We start from the raw sequence: 20,905 nt of genomic DNA, 5'->3' as shown, positions 1-20,905 counted from the left end.
TGGTCAATATGTATCCAGCTTCAAGAAACCTAACCCATCCTGGATTACGATGGATTACATTAACTCCTGATGGGAGTTAATGAGTTGCATGTGTTTGTGGCCTAGTGTGTAAACGGAGCATTTTACTTATCCTAAAACCTGGCACCCTCTCATGCCTATAATGATTCTAGGATTGATGGATGAGCCTGGTAGGGGTCACCTGACATTTCTTTTGGGACCCAGGATAAATCTGATCATGATGGAGACAGAGCAAAGGGCCTACATAGGGAATCTAATGCCAGCTCTTTCACTAGGTGACCTTGGGCAAGTCACCTCACTTCTATGAGCATTGGTGTTCCCATCTATATACTAAAGAAAGGGGAAAATAAATCCAAAATCCCATTATGTGATTCAAGCCTGAGAGTGACAGCATCAGCCCTCCATTCTAGGTCTGAGTACTTTCTAGAACCAGGTGGAGCCTCTCTTTTGAAATATACTCCAGGCTAGAGTGGGAAAGGGCATAGGAGTCTGAGACCTCTCACTGCAGCCCTTCTCCCTCCAGCCCCACATCCCCATTCCCTCTCTTTCCCCCAGTTAATCTACCCACCCATGTGAAAAGAAATCATGGAAAGCCAGATCAGAAGGCAGTCTGGGGTCAGAGCCTGATGGTAATAACTTCTCAACCAGGAAGGAAAATTCTTTCCCAGAATAGGACATGAATACTGACTCAGCCTAATTGTATTTGTAGGAGATAATGGTAAACCAGCTGTGTTAAGACTGAAAGGTGTTGGGAAAAATTTGTTTAGATTACACCCTCGGGCCAAAATCACTCACAGAGCTAATGCCCAAGGGTTTTCCTTTGAGTTGTAGGTGGAGAAAAAGTGGGAGCCAAGTTCCAGCCACTTCCCTGGGCTGGCCCCAGTCTTGAGAGGACAGACTGGTTCTGGAGGGGTCTATGGGAAGAGAACCAATCTCATTGGCGAAATGCTGGAGGGTAAGCTGTGGACCCCTGCAGATCCAACTAGGTGTAAACCTGGGCTCTGTTAGGTCCCTGCCTGTGATGCTGGGCAAGTTACTTTCCTTTAAAATGCAGACCAACCAGTAGATGGGCACTGTAAGGAGGCAGGTTCCAGGTTGGTGTGTGAACGCTAACCATCTGAGCTGTAGTTAGAAGGGGCTGTCTTTAGAGGAAGTGAGCCCCCCAATATTGAAGGCAACCAAGGGGTGACCACTTCCAGGAGGTGTTGTAAGGAGACTCCATCATGACTTGCAAGATGGGATGAGATGACCCTTAACTCTCATCTAGGTCAGAGACTATTTGAACAAGTTGCCAGCTGGTTACTCAGCCCTCAGCTGTGACTGCTAAGTGCCCAAAGTCTGCCTCTGGTATGAGGCTTGGGAATAAAAGTGCCAGCCCCACAACTGCAACCAGCCCCTTTCCCCATCCTCAGTCTCCTCATCTGTAGGCTGCTTGTCCACCCAGAAGTGCCAGTTGCACTTCTGGACCGGAAAGGCCTTTGGAATGAGCCATTTACTGTCAGACCATGGAATCAACTACTTTGCCCTCCCGGGCTTCAGTTTCTCATCTTTAAAATAGAGATAATGTTAAGGATTAGATGAGATAACATGAAAGTGTCCCAACCCAGAGCTTGGCCCATGGCCCACAAAAGCAAAAGATAGTTTTCTCCACTCCCCTGACATGAATAGCACATACTTCTCACCCATCTACCAAGAAGCCACAACTGTTTAGCAAACAGAAGTTCGGACACTGAAAGTCAAGAGACAGGTTATTCTGCCAGGGCAAAGTAGCCCGACCCTCCTTATCCCCTACACCCAATCTTTGAGGCTCCTATAAGGGGCCCTCAAGTGCTCAAAATGACCCTGCCCAGCAGTGGACCTGGAGCATGTGTTCGATAGATGTCTCTGGAGAGAATGAGTAGGACATGTACAGGTCTAGACAGGTAGGGCCTGTGAAGATTTCCAGATGCCAGGTCCTACCCTTGCCACTCACCTCCCAGGAGCCATTCCACATAAAACTAAGCTTTTGGGACCCCTTTGTGACGTCACTGTATTCCTTGGAAGCACAATATGACAAACACTTCTGTGGTCGTTCAGTGATAAATTCAGATGTCAAAGCTAAACAGAACCTTAGAAGTCAGATCCAAGCTCCATTTCACAGATGAAGAACTAAGGCCCAGAGAGATTGGGTAGCTTTTGCAAGTCAGTGGTGGTACTGGCATTAGAACCTGGCAAGAATCTGCCTCCTAGTCCACTGCTCTTCCTCAGGCCCAGGCAAGCGCTTCACTACCCTGTGTGCAGAAACACTGCCATGGGTGGCAAGGCCAGGGGTCCTCCATCAGGCTCAGGGCATCTTGTGGCTATGTCTCCTTTATGAGACTGCAGGCACTTTGGGGAATGGGGTTGTGTCTCTTCCATCACACTGGGGACTCCCACTTGGTTTAGGGCCCAGGAGTCCACTTAACAGACCTGGTGCCAGGTATTGTGGATAGAGAGATGAACAAGGCTAGGTGAGTGCTCTAGAAAGGCTCAGAGTCTGACACAGACAGATTCCCCCTTTCCTTGCCCCCACCCTGAACCTCACACAGTATGGGGGTGCAAAGTGGAGAGAGAGGTTGGTGTGAGGTCGGGCAGGGCCTGGGAACTCTGTGGGCTGCCTACAGCCAGGATAGTTCCTCGTCCTCTCCGAGTCCCAGAGGGATGCTCACTGTCTGGTAGAGGAAACTCTCACCAGCTGCAGACAACACCCCACTGGGGCCTTGGGAGGAGGGCCAAATGGCTGATCCTCAGGCCAGTCTTAGAGCCATGAACCCCCCCTTGGGTGACCCCCTCCCCACTGCCTGGCTGCTGAAGCCAGAGCTGGGTGTGTACACAGTGCCCCAAACCACTGAAGCCAGAGCAGGACTAGTGAAAAACTGGGACTGGGAGCCAGCTTCAGCCAGGAAGAGTTGCTCTCCTTCCACTCCTCTCAGGAGAGGGCCAGCCAGTGTCTCTATCTGCCAGTTACCAGGTGCCTGGAATAGGCCATTTGGGAGAACTGTGTCCCCCTGTCCCTTAGGTTGGGCCTGGCAGGAGGCAGCTGTTTCCCTCCTCTAAGAAAAGGCTAGTACTGGGCTGGGGCCTGGGGTCAGTGGACAGGATTCAACCCTGTCCCACATCTCCGTTCATAACAAGGAAAAGCCCAAGCCATCTATAGGCCTTCCTCTCCTCATCTGTGAAATGGGAACAGTTGGATACCTTCTCCCCACCCCTGAGGCCACCAGCAAGGACAGAATCAGGACTGGGCACCACCGAGTCCACTTTCCTCCAGGAGGGCGACTGTCAGGCTTTCAGCCAATGTCTGGCTTCAGGGAAGGAGGGAGGCTGGCAGAGGGCCTGGGATAGTATTTGTGAGGACTCCTGCCCACCCCCTCTATCTCCTCCTACTCTTCCTGTCTGGTCCCTGGGGCAGAGCGTCCTGGATATTTCTGGCTGCCTCCTCCAGGCCTTTGGCTTCCCAGGCTCACACAAGTGGTCCCCATATCCCTGCCCTGCTTTGATTGAGTGAACTGGGTGGGAGTTCCCTGGCAGAAGAGGCACATTTGCATTGGCCTGCAGATTCATACGTGAGGATCTGTGCATGTGTGTGTGTCCTAGCGGTGAGAGAAGTTCCCCTGCCCCTCCCAACTCTGGCTTTGTCACTGTGAGCCACTCCATCTTCCTAAAGAAAGCCTGGAGTTGAACATGTCCTGAATGGCAGATACCATCCTCCACAGGTCTGGGCCTCAGTTTCCCCACCTGTAAAGTAAGGTGGCAGAAGAAAATAGTCTCTAAGCTCTCTTCCACCTGACATTTTGGAACCCAAAGTCTTAGCTGGTCACTCAAGGAAGTTTCTTGCAGTGGGGAAAATGCCCTGCAGTGAGCAGCAGGAGGCTTAGGGCTGTCCGCTCCAAGCTACAGGACCCAGGCCAATTCCCTTTTTGGTCCTCCACTGTAAATGAAGGGGTTAAACCACAGGAGCCTGAAGTTTCTTCCAATTGTGACCTCCTGTCAAGAGGTGAATACCCAGCCTTTGTAGCACAGAAAGGCAGCAGAGCACAGTAGTCAGGGGAACACTCTCTATGGTCAGATTGTTTGCAAGCCAGTCCTAGCTCTGCCACTCTCTTGCCATGTGACCTTGGGCATGTGACTAAACTCTTGGTGCCATAGTCTCTTCATCCATGAAATAGAGACTCATAGTGTTTCTGTGAGCAATACATGGATAACATCTATTAAATGAGGAAAAATGAGAGTATCTATTCATAGGATTACTGCAGGAATGACAGGAGTCGAATGGCTTACCAAAGTGCCTGACATACCATGCAAATTAAGTGTTAACTAATATTATTTCAAGAACCCTTCCCCTTCTCATCTATATACTTATGATCCTCTCATCAGCCCCACTTACCTTTTCCCAAGGTCCAGAGCTACACAGCAACGGAGGGACGAGTGGGGAGCAGACATCAGCTTCCTATTCCTAGCTCAAGTCAAGGAGTACTTCCACATTCAGAGGTTTGAAGGACGCTCACCTGCTACCCTCCCATTTTTTACAGAGAATGAAATCAAGGCTGAAAAGGAGACTGAACCAGCCCAGAGCCAGGGGCAGAGGTTCAGGCTAAATTAGAACCTGCTCCCGACCCTAGTCCAGTCCACTCTATTTGCTTTATCTCTGCTGCCTCTCCCTCCAGCGTCCAAGAAACTTAGCTACCCACCAACCCAGTGGGGTGGGCTAGATGTTAATCCTGTCCTTGCTTCTTCCCAGCTGAATGACCTTGAACAAGTCATGTAAATTCTCTCAGCCTCATTTTAAACATCTTACAGATATTATCCCAATTGGTAGATGTTCTTATTGGTCACACTCTGAGGAAACAAGGCCGAGTTGGGGTACTTGCACAGGAGCATACAGTCGCTTTAGTACAGGTTAAAAGGGGGTATCTTTGTAAGCAGCTCTCACAGTGCCCCACATGCATTAGGTGCTCCATATGTAGTCACTATTGTTTCTATTTCCCACACGGAAGTGAGTGACCCTGCAGGACTCCCAGATGCCCTCCGGCCCGCAGCCATCCAGCCTGCCGGCCACCACATCACATGAGCCATACTATCTTTAGCCAGAGAGATATTTATATCCCCCGGGAAGTTTTTTTCCGCTCTGGGGGAGCCCCAGAGTCGGTGGCCGCTGAATCCAGGCCCCCGCGGCGGCCCCCCGCCCGACCGGCTCGCCATGCCGCGGGCCCCAGAGGCCCCCCCGGTGCAAGTGTGGGTGGGCGGCCAGCTCTTCCAGGCCGAGCGGGCCCTGCTGGTGGAGCACTGCGGCTTCTTCCGTGGCCTTTTCCGCTCCGGCATGCGGGAGACGCGCGCGGCCGAGGTGCGCCTGGGCGCGCTGAGCGCCGGCGGCTTCCACACCATGCTGCAGGTGCTGCGCGGCGAGCGGCCGGCGCTGGCGGCCGCCGACGAGCTGCTGCAGGCCGTGGAGTGCGCCGCCTTCCTGCAGGCGCCAGCGCTGGCGCGCTTTCTGGAGCACAGCCTCACGTCGGACAACTGCGCGCTGCTGTGCGACGCGGCCGCCGTCTTCGGCCTGCACGACGTATTCCACAGCGCCGCGCTCTTCATCCGCGACGGCGCGCACGATCTGGCGGCCGAGCTGGCGCTGCCCGAGGCGCGCGCCTACGTAGCGGCGCTGCGGCCCAGCAGCTACGTGGCCGTGAGCACGCACACGCCGGCGCCCGGCTTCCTGGAGGACGCGTCGCGCACGCTGTGCTACCTAGACGAGGAGGAAGACGCGTGGCGCACGCTGGCCGCGCTGCCCCTGGAGGCCAGCACGCTGCTGGCGGGTGTAGCCACGCTGGGCAACAAGCTGTATATCGTGGGTGGCGTGAGGGGCGCCAGCAAGGAGGTGGTGGAACTGGGCTTCTGCTATGACCCGGCCAGCGGCACGTGGCGCGAATTCCCCAGCCCGCACCAGCCGCGCTACGACACGGCGCTGGCTGGCTTCGATGGCCGCCTCTACGCCATAGGCGGCGAGTTCCAGAGGATGCCCATGAGCTCTGTGGAGCGCTACGACCCCGCTGCGGGTTGCTGGAGCTTCGTAGCCGACCTGCCGCAGCCGGCTGCCGGCGTGCCCTGCGCCCAGGCATGTGGCCGCCTCTTCGTGTGTCTATGGAGGCCGGCTGACACCACGGCCATAGTGGAGTACACTGTGCGGGCCGACACGTGGCTGCCGGTGGCCGAGCTGCGGCGCCCGCAGAGCTACGGCCACTGCATGGTGGCCCATCGCGACAGCCTCTATGTGGTGCGCAATGGACCTTCCGACGACTTCCTACACTGCGCCATCGACTGCTTCAACTTGGCCACGGGCCAGTGGACGGCGCTGCCTGGCCAGTTTGTCAACAGCAAGGGAGCTCTCTTCACAGCGGTGGTGCGCGGCGATACAGTCTATACGGTCAACCGCATGTTTACGCTGCTCTATGCCATCGAGGGTGGCACCTGGAGGTTGCTCAGGGAGAAGGCCGGTTTCCCAAGGCCCGGCTCCTTGCAGACCTTTCTTCTTAGGCTGCCTCCTGGCGCCCCGGGGCCTGTGGCCTCAACGACACCAGAACTGTGACCTTGGGCTGGTTTTAGGAGGGGATATCCCGGAGTCTTCACTGAGCCATGGCAGAGTCTATAAAGACGGCCTTTGGAGCTGTGTGGAACTTCTGTCTCCCTGGTTGAGACATCCAGGTCTTGGGCATTCTGGTGATATGAACATGTCCAAGAAATTCAAAGAGTTAGGGCGACGCCAGGGTCTGAGCCCTCAAATTACTTGGGCTCTGCTGAGAGATGGTGGGTCACAATGCCAGTGAGGGGGTAGGATTTCAGTAATTCAGGCTTGTATGTGAATGGGCCAATAATTGAGAATGGCTAGGAGTGAGTTAGGTGATGTTAATCGAACTGCCAGTCAGTAGGCAAAAATTAGGCACCCACTGTGTGCCCAGCAGTGTTAGGCTTAATGTAGCTGTAGTTGCCAGAGGGGTCCACAAAGCCCTAGAGTCTAATCCAAGACAACAAAAGGTTTACACACACTTGTCTTGATCCACAAGGGCTAAAGGCAACAGGCAAAACAAAAGCCTTCACAATGGAATAAAACAAAATATTGAAGAAATCCGGGCAAAGGGAAAATAAGGAGAGGAAAGATAGGTAACTGCAGGAAGGAGGATCGTATACAAAGTGTATGGAGAAGACAGGCAGGATAATTAGCTGCTGCAGGGGAGGCTCAGAAGGTGCAGACAGAGCTCAGAAGAGGAGATGGGGGAAAGCTGGGGCAGGTAGCAAGAGGCTCTGAGAGCCCAGACTTTAAGGTGGAACAGCTGTGGATGGAGGCATTTGGGGAGGAGGCGAGGCTGGGATGGCTTGCAGAGACAATAACTGAGTTAAACCTGGAGTGAGATGTGGAGGGGTGGTAGGGTTCCCCACACCCCCTTACAGGATGTGGACTGGCAGGGGAGAGCTCATTTGCAAGCCCCTTGCCCACTTACTTATTTACCATCACCCTTCGGGCAGTGGATTATTAACTTCAATGTCTGTAGGTTACTCAAGGTAGGAGCCCAGTCCTGGCCGGGTCTCACTGTCACATCTCCCTCAGTTGTATCCCTCCTCCACCTTCTGCAGGTTCATTCTCCTCTAGCCTCTGCTCCTGCCATTCTCTGGGCCTGGAATGCCTTTCCTCTCCACCCCTCACCCTTCTTTTGGCTCTGTTCCCACCTCCTCTGTGCAGGGTTGGCTGTTCCTGACCTTGGCTACCTGCATTGCTCATTGGACCCCTGACTGACATCATTCTATGTGGGAAGCCATGCACATGTGCAGATGGCAAGTGCAGAGATCCTATTGTGCTGTCAACTGACCTGAGCACTTTCCCACCTACAGAATCAAATAATGAGGTCCTGAAAGAACCTCAGGCTGTAGAGGCTGTACTCCTTAGGAACCTGGTGTTGGATGAGGACTCTTGTGCCTTCTTTAGAATATTCCTGTCCTGATTTCTGGTCAGATGTTCTCCAGCTTCTCCATGCCCTTGGGCAGACTTCTCTGGGTGTCCCGAACGGTCTCCATCCTCTTGGACCTGAGACCCATAGGAGATCCTAACCTCATCACAAGCCTAGAATGCAGTGTCAGCATGGAGCCTAGCATTAGGGCTGCTCTAGCTGCCTTTTTCCCTGACCTATGTCCCAGGCCCTGGAGAATGCTGCCCTCAGAAGCCCAGGACCTGCTTGCCCTGGAATAGCCTAATCTGATGAATCACAACAATAAATCCTGATTTTTGCATCCTGTGAATAACGCGCAAAGTACTTTCACATCCGTCTTCCCTCTCCAGTCCTACCTCATTGTGGGAGTTGGATACCTTCTCTCACTTTTTGATTCTGTCAAAGTATAATTTTTATCACATGTCAAAGGTTTATTTAACCCATTAACAAGAGAACCAAAAGAGTGGTTCAGAGGACCACTTGAGATTTGTGTCTTTAGTTGGAAAAGACATATTGAAGTACCTTTGCTACAATAAGAGGTGAAGCTGGTTAGTGTCTTCCAGGACAATAAAACTGTAACTTTGGTGGTTCTGTACTGGACTTCACATACACGCATATACCTATTTATACATGCAGCTACTAGTTAGCACGTAGCTTTGCAAAGTCAGGACTCTAATCAATAGTAAATTGTAAAACAGAGGTATTTAATTTTTCCCAAGAGAATTAAATAATGCTTCACTGTTCAACTTTGCCCCACAATGACATTGAAAAGATATATAGTCCTTTTGCCTATTTCTCTTTTTTTTTTTTTAATGTTTATTTTTGAGAAAGAGAGCATGAGCAGGGGTGAGGAGAGAGAGAGGGAGAGAAAATTGCAAGCAGGCTCCACCCTGTCAGCACAGAGCCCAATGCGGGCTCAAACCCACAAACCATGAGATCATGACCTGAATTGAAATCAAGAGTAGAATGCTTAACTGGCTGAGCCATCCAGGTGCCCCTACCTATTCCTAAGTTATGGATAATTTCTGTTAACAGTTTAGAGCACTCTCCTTACTCCTCCTGACCAGTGCTGAACACCCTGAGATTGGTCATCTTGAGATCCATCAGCTCACCTGTCCTCTCAAACCACAGAGCTTTGTGTTTGTCAGCTTTTGCAGCTCACTGTGTGAACCTGTCCACAGGGTGGGGTGGTATTCCTGGTGTGGTGGTATTCCTTGGTTCAGAGCAGCCCTTTCTGAGATGTCTTTTGTGCATGATAATGGCAGTGTTCACAGTGAGCTTTCCTACAGTTGGTTTATTTAAGCTCTGTAAGAATTTTAAGTGGTACACAACTTGGCAAAACCCCTACTCTTGAAGATTAAAAAAAAAATCCAAACACTCAAAGGTCACGTGATTAGAAGAGGCATAACTAGGAAGTAGCAGAGCCCAGCTTTGAACCCAAGGCCACATGTTTGTTGTCTGTAGCTGCTTCCCTCCTTCATGGACATTCTGAGATGGATAGAGTGTTTCTGCCAGTCTCCTTAGCACTCTTCTCCCTGTTACCCTTCTCTCTGCACCACCTCTTATTGGGATTTACCTGCTCCTCTAAATGCCCTTTCCCTCTGCCTGTTATAGGAAAATTAACTTTCCTGGGTTATCTTGCCTTAGGATCTAGCTGGTATTCTAAGAGCCTGCTTCCTGAGGGTGCTAATGACTTGTTAAGGCTCTGAGGGCTGTTTGCACTTTCACAGATTGTCCCTCCCTTTCACAAGGTGTGGAGAGGTTTTCATAATGCAGCCCCCCTTCTCTGACCTTATAGGTCAGGCTCTGTCATTCCTCCCACCACCCACTGCAAGGGTGCTCACCATGTCTGTGTGCAGGTGAGCAAACCACCTGAAAGCTCAAATGAGTCACCCAAAGTCACACAGCCAGTCAAGTGGAAGAGCAAGGACTTGGGATTCTCAGCCTCTTATACCCTGGCATCTAGACTTGACCACATGTGAAGGTGTTTGGGAGGCCAAACCAGGGACAGGTGGGCAAATATACATAGACACCTAGGGGTTACTAAACCCAGATGGCAGGGTTTAAAAAAATCTCTCTGGGGGCATCTGGGTGGCTTGGTCGGTTGAGCATCCGACTTCAGCTCGGGTCATGATCTCACAGTCCATGAGTTCGAGCCCCGCGTCGGGCTCTGTACTGACAGCTCAGAGCCTGGAGCCTGTTTCAGATTCTGTGTTTCCCTCTCTCTCTGCCCCTCCCCTGTTCATGCTCTCTCTCTGTCTCAAAAATAAATAAACATTAAAAAAAATTAAAAAAAAAAATCTGTCTGTCCCAGCTTGGAAACCCACTCTTGAGAAGTCTGTCCTCCCAGAGAGATCTGCGTGCGCGCGCGCGCGCGCACACACACACACACACACACACACACACACAGAGCTTAATGCAGTAAGGAGCATTTTCCTGAGCCTCCATGACAGCCCTGCAGCCCAATTCTTTGGATCTCTCTCCAATCCACCACACACTTTCTCCTTGACCCAGACTCTGGAAGCCTTGCACCCCAAGCTTTCCTTTCCCTGGAAACTATCCTGTTTTGGTTATAGCCTGCCTCACAGAGGCAGAAGGAGAAGCCGGAACTTCCCACCCTCCACCCAGGGCCTGCTTCCCTTCAGTCTGCTCATGTGTCAGCCTGAGCCATACTAATGAAATGCTAGCCAGACCTTGTAATTTCTCCATTCAGGCCCTTGGGTGGTTCTTCATTTCACTCGAGTGAAAGCCCAAGTCCTTTCAGAATCCCCTGCCCCATTTCCTCCCTCACTTCATCTCTTAACACTCTCCCCCAGGCCACATTGCTTCAAACACACTGAGCACATTCCAACCTCAGGGCCTTTGCACAGGTACCTGTGTCAGTCATACCTCCCCCACTTAGCCCCTGAATGACTGCTTACCTCCTACAGGCCTTTGCTCAGATATCACTTTCATTCTGAGGACTTTCCTGAGCCCCCCCCTACCCCCCCCCCGCCATGAAATCTACTTCCCCCTTCTCTGCTGTTCTACTCCCTTCTCCTATTTTCCTCCATAGCATCTAGCATCATCTACCATGCTAAACTTACTTCTTTAGTGTCTGTTTCCTCCTACTAAAACTTGAGCTCCACAAAGGCAGAGATTTTCACTGCTCTATCACCAGGACCCAGAACAGTGACTAGAACATAGTAGGGGCTTAATTATTTAATGAATGAATGGTGCTCAATGAATGTCAAAAGAATGAATGAATGAACTGATCAATCAGAGGAAAAATTCATAGAGGCTGTCAGATTTCAGAGGAGAGGAGTCTCATTTCTGGCAGGGGCAGGGCAGGCGACCAGGGGAGGCTTTCATGGGGAGGTGATGCGCTGTGGGGTTCACTGTACTTCCAGGGGAGAGTGGGATCTGAGAACAACAGCAGCTCTGCCTTCACTTCTCTGCCTTCAGTAGAGGGGAGGACACTGGAGTTGGAAGTGCTAATCATCCTGTGAGGAATCGCTCCTCTCGGCAGTGGAATACTGGAATACGCACAGGGCTGTCCATTTATTTTCCTTTGGCCCCAAGCAGCTGGGTCTCATTTTCACCCTAATTGCTTTGCTTCAGGTTGCTGTCATTTGCCAGGAATAGGGGCAAGCTAACTGTGCTGATGGGAGAAACAGATGTCAGCTCAGAGTCCTCCTCTGAGCACCTGATCCTGGGCACAGAACATGGGACCCCCATGGAGGGGTCTTTAAGGACTCATCCACGTGGTGTCCTCTGCAACCCACATGATTCGGCCCCAGCTGGAGTGGGAAGCATGGAAAGGTGGAACCCCTCTCTCTGGTTTCTCAGCAACTAACACAAGGTAAAGGGAGCCTTCTTTACCGTGGGGCTGCAGGGTCTTGGGCCAGGGTATAAACATCTCGTGCAAGGGTATTCTGTCTCTTTTTACAGGGAGGAAAGGGAAGTCAGGGTTGGGGGGAAGTAACCAGCCCGGAGACATACAGCAACGCAGGGGACCACCCTGAGCTAAAACCCACATCTCCAGAATCCTCTTCCCATCACACCATGCTGCATCTCTGTGCTGCCTGCAGGACACCTGTGGGAGGTCCCCCCAAATGACCGATCAGGCCTGCCCTCCCTGATTCCAAACCTCCATCCTTATTTTTCTAGTTAAGTCTCGCCCTTCTGGCATCCCATTCTTTCAGCCCTCCGCTTTCATTCAGTGGACAGAGATGAAGGAATTGAACTCTAATGTGGCATCTGGGCACCTGTGCCCTTCAAATCTCTCACACACACACTAATTTTGATAATCCTGAGCATGGCCCAGTGTGCTTTGCTTTTCAGTAACATTTTCATTCTAACAGGGGCTTTCTGTAGATGCGCCTAACCCGCCCCACCCCCAGTCCTGATTAGCAGAGAGAAGTGCAGGTGCTCAGAAAGGGAGCTTGCTAGTGGGGTGGGGGTGGAAAGAAGGGACTGAGGATCCTGCAGGCTCAGCAGAGGGCCAACTGTGTCTGCCAGGCAGCCAGCTTATCTTGGAGTCAACCCCGGCTCTGACAGTAACTGCCCTGTGACCACAGCTAAGTACCTTCATGTTGCTAAAATGAATGTGTCTCAGCTCCAAACAGGGAGGACAGTTCCTGCCCCGGAGGGTTGGTAAGAGTGATGTGAGAACCTACAGGCCACCATGTGTTATGCTCACCTTCCACATCCCTTTCTCCACCCCCTCCCTTTATCAGGACTCTCTTCATGAGGCAGGCAGGCTTTGGACGAGCCAAGTACTGTCCTGTAGTCTGTGCATTTATCACTCAGTGAGGAGACAGGATGGCATGATCAGTAAGCATCAGCTTTGGCATCAGGGGACCTGGGTTCATACTCCAGCTCCATCACTTGCCAGCTGTGTCACCTGGGCAAACTTTGTTTCTTTATGAAATGTTTGTGATTATAAGACTTAACCGTATACAGAGTCGTTGTGCAGATAACTTATGTGAGGCACCACTAGCCTTCCCATTAGGGAGGTAGGTTGGAATCTGAGTGTAAACAGCCTTGAATGCCAGGCTAACTTGGTCCTTATTCTGTAGGAAGTGGGGAGACACAGCAGGTGTTTGAGGTGGTAAATATGGAAACTAGATAACATGTTTCCTGAGTTCCAGTGCCAAGCCCCTCACCCTGCCCTCTGCTGCACGGATCCCATCTGCCCTTCCAGGTCCACTCTCCCCTTCTCCTGCTCCTCACCCCAGGAGGCTGCCCTTGGGGGGTAAATCACTGGGCTCCCTTGACTCCAGTTCAGAAGAGAGGCACCAGCAGAAGGTGAGGGGTGGGGAAGATGGGAAGTCAGGGGACTTTGTTCTCAGCCCCCTCCCTGCAGGGCTGCCTCACACTGATCTCCCTTCAGTGGCCTAAGTTACAGCTCCTCTCCCACTCACTCTCCAGGCCCAGGAGTGGTGAGAGCCTCTCTGTCATTAGTCTTGCACTGTTCCTGTAGTAGCCTTCCAGCCCTTGCAAAGAGCCTCTGATGACCCAATTTGAGTGTGCCATCCTTTCCTGCTGAGATACATGCCCTGTCCCCTCTGGCCCTGGTCTCTCCAGGCTTCTATCACTGAGTGGCTAGGTTTGGGCACAGCAAAGGATACTGGAAAATGTCCATCAGGCCCTGGCCTGATTACACAGTGATGGGAACCAGAAGAACATCTTACCAGAAGGGGTGGTGCCTCCATGTCCGGAAGCTAGGGCCTTTGCCTCCTGAGCCACTTGAATTTGAGGGGAAAAAAGTGACCTTTAGAGGCTCTCTGAGGAGTGGCTGGGAACGGAAACAGGACCAGATGCAAGAGCTTCAGGGAGCACAGCTTCTGCTGTCCTGCCCCAAGCCAGGGACCAGGCAGTTCTGCAGCCCCGGCTTCTAGGTAGGGCCTGGTTCCCTGCAGCCCTGGCCAGACCTGACCTTTACCAGGTTTAACGAAGGGATCCTACAGGACACATAAGGGGGGCCCTGGAGACCTTCGCTGCCATCCATTTTGCTGAGTAATGTTGGCCTGGTTGCATTACCTTTCTGAGCCCTCCATTGTATCTGTCACTGAAGATGATAGCCTATCTGTGCACATGTTTGTCATGTGGTCAGATGAGGGCATGTGTGTGCCAGGCCCATGGTGAGGGGAGCCAGAATACTCCAGCTGCTAGCTCAGGCCTTCTGGATTCTAACTCTAGCACTTTCTGACCATATGACCTAGGGCAGCTGTTAACCTCTCTGAGCCTCAGGTGGCATCTGTCAGTGAGGGCTGTTGGGAGGTGAGTGAGATAGTACACAGAAGGAGCTTAGGACAGTGTGAGGCCCACAGCAAGTGCCGGTAAACCAGAAAGCCCTGTGCCCTTAAGCGAGGGCAGTGGGTTGTCCTGCCAGTAGTAGTCGCTCTGACTCCAGATGGAGAAGGTAATTAATGACTATATGGTGTGGTTGAGATTGCCAGAGTGGGGCTTTGGCCTTGAAGGTATCTGCCACCATTCCTCTTGATTAGGCATTGTCTCCAGAATATAACCCCTTGACCCTGCACTGTCTTAGGGACATAGGCCCAGGTAAGGTGGAGGGGCAGGCATGTGAGTCCTCTCACCACATACTGAAAAGTATCAGCCCTATATTCTTGGTCCCAGTAACTGAAAGCCCTGAGCCCTTGGGGGAACACCCAACACTTAGCTTCAGAAGTAGTGACCTAGAAACCTGGAAAACAGCCCTGAACCGCTGCTAGGCCATCTCCTTGGTCACCTGTCTCCACCTAGCCTGGGGTTGGGATGGCTCTCGCAGAGGCCCTCATCATAGAGACAGAAGTGGTCCTTCCTCGACCTGCAGCACCTGCCCTTCTCCTCAGAGCTCAGCCTGGTCCACCACACAGAGTGTGGTCGCTGCTTCTGGCCTGTGGGACGGTGACCCATGCTTGTCTCTGCTCAGCTCTGCTGCCAATCTAAAAGGGGCCACATTCTCTCCAAAAGAGCACATCCAGGGGTCATGAGTCAACTGGGCCCTCTATCCCTTCCCTGAGGTACTAGGAGGCCTTGTGCCAATTAACACCAGGCCCCTCCCAGTAGACACCAGGCCCCGCATGTGGTCCCTCCAGGCTCTGAGAGGCAGGGCACTTAAGAAATGGGGACTGGCTGCCTTTGTCCCTTGAAGTCACTTCACTGATGGTGTTATCCCAGGTACCCACAGCTTTCCTTAATACTTTCTGGTGAGTCTTTCACCTGGCAATTTGGTGAAACCTCTGTGGAAGTCAGTTACCTTTGAGTATGGGCCACCCTTCAGTGGGCTAACTTTCGTGGGTTTTCCTCCTTCCCTTCCTTCCTTCCTCCCTCTTCATTCAGCAAACACTTCGGAGCACATTCTCTAACCACCGGTTGTGGCAGGCACCAGGGTCAGAGAGACAAACCAGGTTTAGTCCCTGCGCCCAGGGCTTCACAGAGGAATGAAGGAGGCAGCCCCTTTGGCAGTTATAGGACCACAAGGTAGGCTCCCTGATGGAGAGAAGTCCCTTCAGTGAGAACCAGGGCTTGCAAGCCTCCAACCACCTTTCCCTCATCCCACTTTACAGTCTTAGACCTTTCTCTAGGTTCCAGAAGTGATAGGACACACTCCCTACCCCATTTGGCTGCTGCCTTTACTCGTGTTCTCTCACTGCATCCATCAGGGTGCTGTGGCTGTCAGCAAGAGCAATCATCTTTGGCTAAGTTAAGGAGAACAGGATTCTGTTGGAAGGACTTGGGGCAGCTCCAGGCTTCCCGGGAAGGCCAGAGCACCTGTCTGGGAAAGGATAGGAGCCGAGCAGTGGCAAGGGTCCACTGCAGCAGGAACTGTCTACAGCCCTCCGAGGCTGCAGCCAGAATGAGTATGCTCAAGATACCAAGGTTACACAGAAGAGTCAGCCTGGTGCTGTGTGGGTGGCACACGCCCATGCCCTGGTCAGGGGAGGACAGGGCATCTTGACTGATGACCCACTAAGATGGCCCACAGCTGGGGGAGGAAATTCCTCCATGTTCACTGATGTCACTTAAAATTGGGAGTGAACTTGGAATAGAATGGAATAGGTAGAAGGGAACGGAGTAGGTGGGTGTCCAGAAAACTGTAGTGACTGCTAAGGTCTCTCTTCCATCATCCTTGTTGGCTCCACTGTGTTGACTGTTGCTCCCTGGCGGCAGACTCCTTAAGGGCCAGCCACAATGGTCCAGGCACCCTGACGAGTTCACCATTCCCCTCCGGTTCCAGGTTGTCCTGCGCTTGGGTGACTGCAGACTGGAATGTCCTTCCTCCGCTTCTCTACGTGAAGAACTCCTGCCCATCCTGCCAGGCCTGGCTCAGTTGTGCCCCCTTCCTAGATCTCCCAGCCAGGCACAAAGCTCCTGCAGCATGGGGTCTCACCTCTGCCTGGAGGCTGCCCTCGCTGCACCAGAATTGGTGGCTTATGGATTTTCTGTCCTCATGGTGGAGTCCCTGATGCCCCGCTCCGACGGCCATCCTCCCTCTCTTCCTTGTGCTCAGCACAGGGCCTGCTGAGGTTCATGGGATTATTTGACTGCTGAGGGTATTCAGAATCTGTGATTAAGCCATGCCCTGGAGCCAGTCTATCCTGGGTCCTGGGCCCCAGGCTTCCATCCTTCTGCCTTCACCCAACACCCAGTTAATGTCTCTGCAAAGCCTTAAAACATTCCTTTAATGACAATAAATAAATAAATAAATAAATAAATAAAATCATAGATTAAAAATCTTGAACAGTAAAACAGCTGATGACGCTGTGTGGGCAACTTCCCAGAGGACAGACAACACACACGTCTCCTGAGTGGGTGGCCTTATAAGGACAGGTTCAGGAAGAGAATGGGCAGGAGGCAGGGCCACTCGCCAGGAGAGGGAGAGAGGCAGGGACAGGGGTGAGTGCCCCACTGCTGAGTTGGGAGCACAGCCAGCAGGGGTGCTGGCTAGGACCCAGGTCTACAGGGGGAGCTGGCAAAGTGCGACCTCCAGCGCCCTCATTGGCCCAAAGCCTGCCTGTGCTTCTGCCTCCACTGCCATCGTCACCAGCACAGGCGCAGACCTGCTCTCAGCCAGCTGCCATGCTGACCCACGCTGGCCAACCTAGCACTGGTGACCTGCCCGCCCCAGGCCGGGCCATTTCTCATTCTTCTTCCCACCTTTTCCTAATTGTGGGTCCAGCAAGGCCTGACACCCAGTTGGTATGCAATAAAGGTTTGTTGGGTGGAAGAATTAGTAAGTGAATGGTTCTTTGGTGGTAGTTTTGGCTATACCAACTGAGTGTAGCACCTAGAAACGGGCTGTGTCTTCTTAGAGGGACTAGTGCAGGGCTGAATTCATGGGAGACGCTTAAAAGATTTGGTAGTTGAAGGGGTCCTCTCTGGAATAGGACTTCGTGATCAGTTCTTGCCCCACTCAGGACCACCCGTGTCCCTAGCACGCAGCCATATGTGTCCCACAACTCCTCCCTGAGGCCAGTGGGTGTGTGCGTACCAGAGAGAGTTTCTGGGAGAGTCCTGATTCTTAAAGCTTTCCTCTGACCCCAGCATGTCTGGGGACAAAGCCCTGGCCCTGAGAATGGATAGTGAGGAGACGTATGTACTGGGAGGTGCCATGCTGGGGAGGAGGGGCGTGCTCTGGAAACCTCTCCCCATCCCCCATTAGCTCATTTCCAGAGCTCCCTAGAGCCTCAGATGCTCCTTGCAGTGAGTTTTACAACAGACAGAACTGATAGTCAAATGAGATGAAGAGACGGGAGGGTCACCCCTTCCAGTTGCCAGCTTTTACTGGGCCTAAAAACCATCACTTAAGAGCCACTACTCATGAGTTAAGCATTGATCTCTCCCTAAATCCTCTTTTAACAGGCTAAGAGTGCTCCCTGCAGGGGCCACCAAAGGAATTCTCTAATCACCAGATAAGAGGACAGGGCAGCTAGAGGTCAGCCTGGGGAGGGACTGGGAGGAAGTGTGGAGGGAAGGGGGCTGAGAGAGAAGGAGGGTCCAGGAAGGGGAGGATCCTGACTTCTCCACTTGATCGTTGGAGGCCAGCCCTCACCTGAGGGTGTACCCCCTCCACCGTCCCCAGAGTGGAAAGGTCAGGGGCTGAGAGGAGGCTCTGGCAGCCCCTTAGCTGGTGCTGTTCCTGGTGCCAGGAGACTGTTGTCAGCTGCAGAAGGCTGACTCAAGTTGAAGCAAGAGCCCCCAGAGGCTCCTACCAGAGGTGGGAGAAGAGTGGAGCCAGCTGTCAGCTTGAGCCTGGTGAGCGCCCAGCCTTGCCTGAGACCCTGGCCTCTGGGTAAGGCCTGCTCTGTAGTTGTTCTGTTCCAAAATAGAAACGTCCCTTGTATAAAGAGTAATGCAAAACACAACAAAACTCCTTTATGTGACTGCTTGAAATTCCACCATTAGTCACATATTATTTTGGGTTAAGCATTGCCCCTCTGTGGTACATTGAATAATGGTCCCCTGAAGACATCCATGTCCTAATCCTTGGAATTATGTTACCTTACATGGTAAAAAGGACTTTGGAGATGTGATTAAGTTAAGGGTTCAGGATGGGAGATTATCCTAGATTATCCAGGTGGGTCCGATGTAATCACAAAAGGTCCTTATAAGAAGGAGGCAGAAGGGTCAGCTAGAGGGCAATATACGCACACCTCCCCCCCCCCCCCCCCCGCCTCCCCCGGAAAGGGAGCAAAGAACTTGAGAGTTCAGCCAGAAATAGTCTATGAGACACTACCTCCCCCCACCCCCAAACTCCCAGAGTCAGGAGGCCTTCTTCAATCTGCTGGCACTGAGCTCTGAGGGAACATGGTGGGAACACAGGAGGCAGAGTAGAGGGGAAAGAAGTGACAGCAAGAACTAAGGTAGAATTTGCTTCATTCTGCTTCTCCAGGCCAGACCTTGGTTGCCACCCAGTGCCCTGGCTCCGCCATCCTCCTGGCCCCCTCTCCAAGAGTCATCTTGTTAAGATCCTGCCTTCAGGTAGCAAAGTGTGTCGTCTGCTGCTGTTTCAAGGGGCCACCAATACAGTCACCTGACCCTTAGTATTAGCTGTAGAGATTACCCTCTCAGGTGGTACTCCCAGAATCCTCTGCTGTGGCTTCCTTACACCCTGCTGACCAGAGAGGCTGAGTCATGGGTGGGGTTGGAGGCGTTCTCCCAGGTTTTCTGAGTTCCATTATAAATGCTAGAGATTTGTTGACCATAACAGTGATGAGGAGGATGATCAGAGTAAAGGTAGCAGTGATTACAGAACCACGGCAGGGTATAAATATGTATAAACCAGTAAATAGCTACTAGATACCATGCCACAAGCTGCCTGTGTGCTATCTCGTTCAGTCATCCCAACTGGGAAGTTTCAGAATCCATATTTGATAGATAAGGAACTGAGGTACAGAGAGGATATGGGACTTTCTAGAGGTGACACAGCTAGTTAGTGATAAGGCTACAGTTTCAGCTCAGATCTATGCCTTCAGCTTCAGAACCCATGCCTTTACTACACTATCCCACCTCCTAAAAACATTTTAAATTTATAATGTGCCGATTGATGCCCCCATTTTATTTTTTTAACAAAGTAGTTTTGTTTTTTTAAGTTTATTTATTTATTTTGAGAGACAGGGTATGAGCAGAGAGGGGAAGAGAGGGAGGGAGAGAGAGAAAATCCCAAGCAGGCCTCACACCATCAGCACAGAGCCTGATATAGGGTTCAAACTCACTAACTGAGAGATCATGACCTGAGCTGAAATCAGGGGTCAGATTGATGCCCCATTTTAAATCAGGCAGTAGTTTCCTAGGAGTGGGAAGTTTTGTGCAGGTGGGCGAAGGATGGGAGGAGTGGCATGGCGGAAGGACGTGCAACATGAGTGAGGAGCCTACCAATTGGCCGCTTCTAATCAAGGGCACTTAATAAGGTGGCAGGCCGAGGCCAGACTACCTTAATCAAAACACACATAGCTTTGAGGGGCACCTAGCTGGCTCAGTCAATGGAGCATGTGACTCTCAGTCTCAGGGTTGTGGGTTTGAGCCCTATGCTAGATGTAGAGATTACTTAAAAAATCTTTAAGAACAAACAGAATACAAATGGGTTTGGATTTAACACTGCTTTTTTAGAAATTAAACTTGAATTTTATTCTTTTCAAGTGCAGTTTTGTTTTTGACCAACTTTATGCCGTCTTGCCAACGTTCTCAAATAGTTTTGCATTGCCCGCAAGTTACTCAAAGCAAGTTTTAAGGCCAAAGAATATTTTTAATGTGATTTCAAGTTGGCAGGCATTGAGGCTTAGTGGAAAGCACCCAGGGGCTGGATAGACCTGAGGAGTCCTGGGTTCTGGTCCCAGACGTTGTTTAGGCCTGTATAGGCCTGCAGAAGTCCTCACTACACATTCCAACAAGGTGTCTGGGTTGAAGCCATGAGAAGCATGGAATATTTTGTTTTTTTACGGGCCTCTGCTCCAGGTCCAGTCCTGCTCGCTGGGTGGAGATGTCTGAGAGGTCTTGATTCTCTGGTAACTGCTACAGGTCTTTGCACAGGGCCAGTTGGGAAGGGCGGGGGTGCTAGTGTCTTGGCTTCTGACCTCTGCTGCCTCATCATGGAACAGTTCCCACAACTGATCCCCTCAATGCCTGGGGTCCTCCAGAGGGTAGGCCTGGGTGACTGGAGATAATTCTGGTCCCAACCTGTCTGCTCCACAAATGAGGAAAGACTGCCAGATTGTCAGAGCAGGAGAAGGCCTAGATCTGCTGGCCCTGAGGGTCACACACACTGGCCATGGGCCCATTATATTGAATAAGAATCCTCAGAGGTACTGGTGTAAAAACAGACACATGGATCAATGCAACAGAACAGAGAACCCAGAAATAAATCCATACATATATGGCTAATTAATTTACAACAAGGGAGCCAAGAA

The 20,905-nt window shown here is 51.8% G+C and overlaps 1 protein-coding gene and 1 long non-coding RNA gene across 2 annotated transcripts; both read left to right on the top strand.

Annotated features, from left to right (window-relative positions):
* The first annotated feature begins 5,236 nt into the window (after window positions 1-5,236).
* KBTBD13 (kelch repeat and BTB domain containing 13) lies at window positions 5,237-8,319 on the top strand. Its single transcript, XM_003987081.5, has one exon. It carries the CDS (start codon window positions 5,237-5,239, stop codon window positions 6,614-6,616), a length of 1,380 nt encoding a protein of 459 aa, XP_003987130.3. The 3' UTR covers window positions 6,617-8,319.
* A 2,697-nt stretch (window positions 8,320-11,016) lies between these two features.
* On the top strand, window positions 11,017-16,733 carry LOC123385888. Its single transcript, XR_006599120.1, has 2 exons — window positions 11,017-11,850; window positions 16,237-16,733. It is a non-coding gene; the product is annotated as an uncharacterized LOC123385888 (long non-coding RNA).
* The last annotated feature ends 4,172 nt before the right edge of the window (window positions 16,734-20,905 follow it).

The sequence above is a fragment of the Felis catus genome, chromosome B3, assembly GCF_018350175.1.
Source record: "Felis catus isolate Fca126 chromosome B3, F.catus_Fca126_mat1.0, whole genome shotgun sequence".
NCBI lineage: Eukaryota > Metazoa > Chordata > Mammalia > Carnivora > Felidae > Felis > Felis catus.
Note: the sequence above shows the minus strand (reverse complement) of the source record. Positions and strands in the feature narration are given on the sequence as shown.

Coding starts and splice junctions, on each gene's coding strand:
- KBTBD13 (XM_003987081.5), top strand. CDS start 5,237: ATGCCGCGGGCCCCAGAGGCCCCCCCGGTGCAAGTGTGGGTGGGCGGC.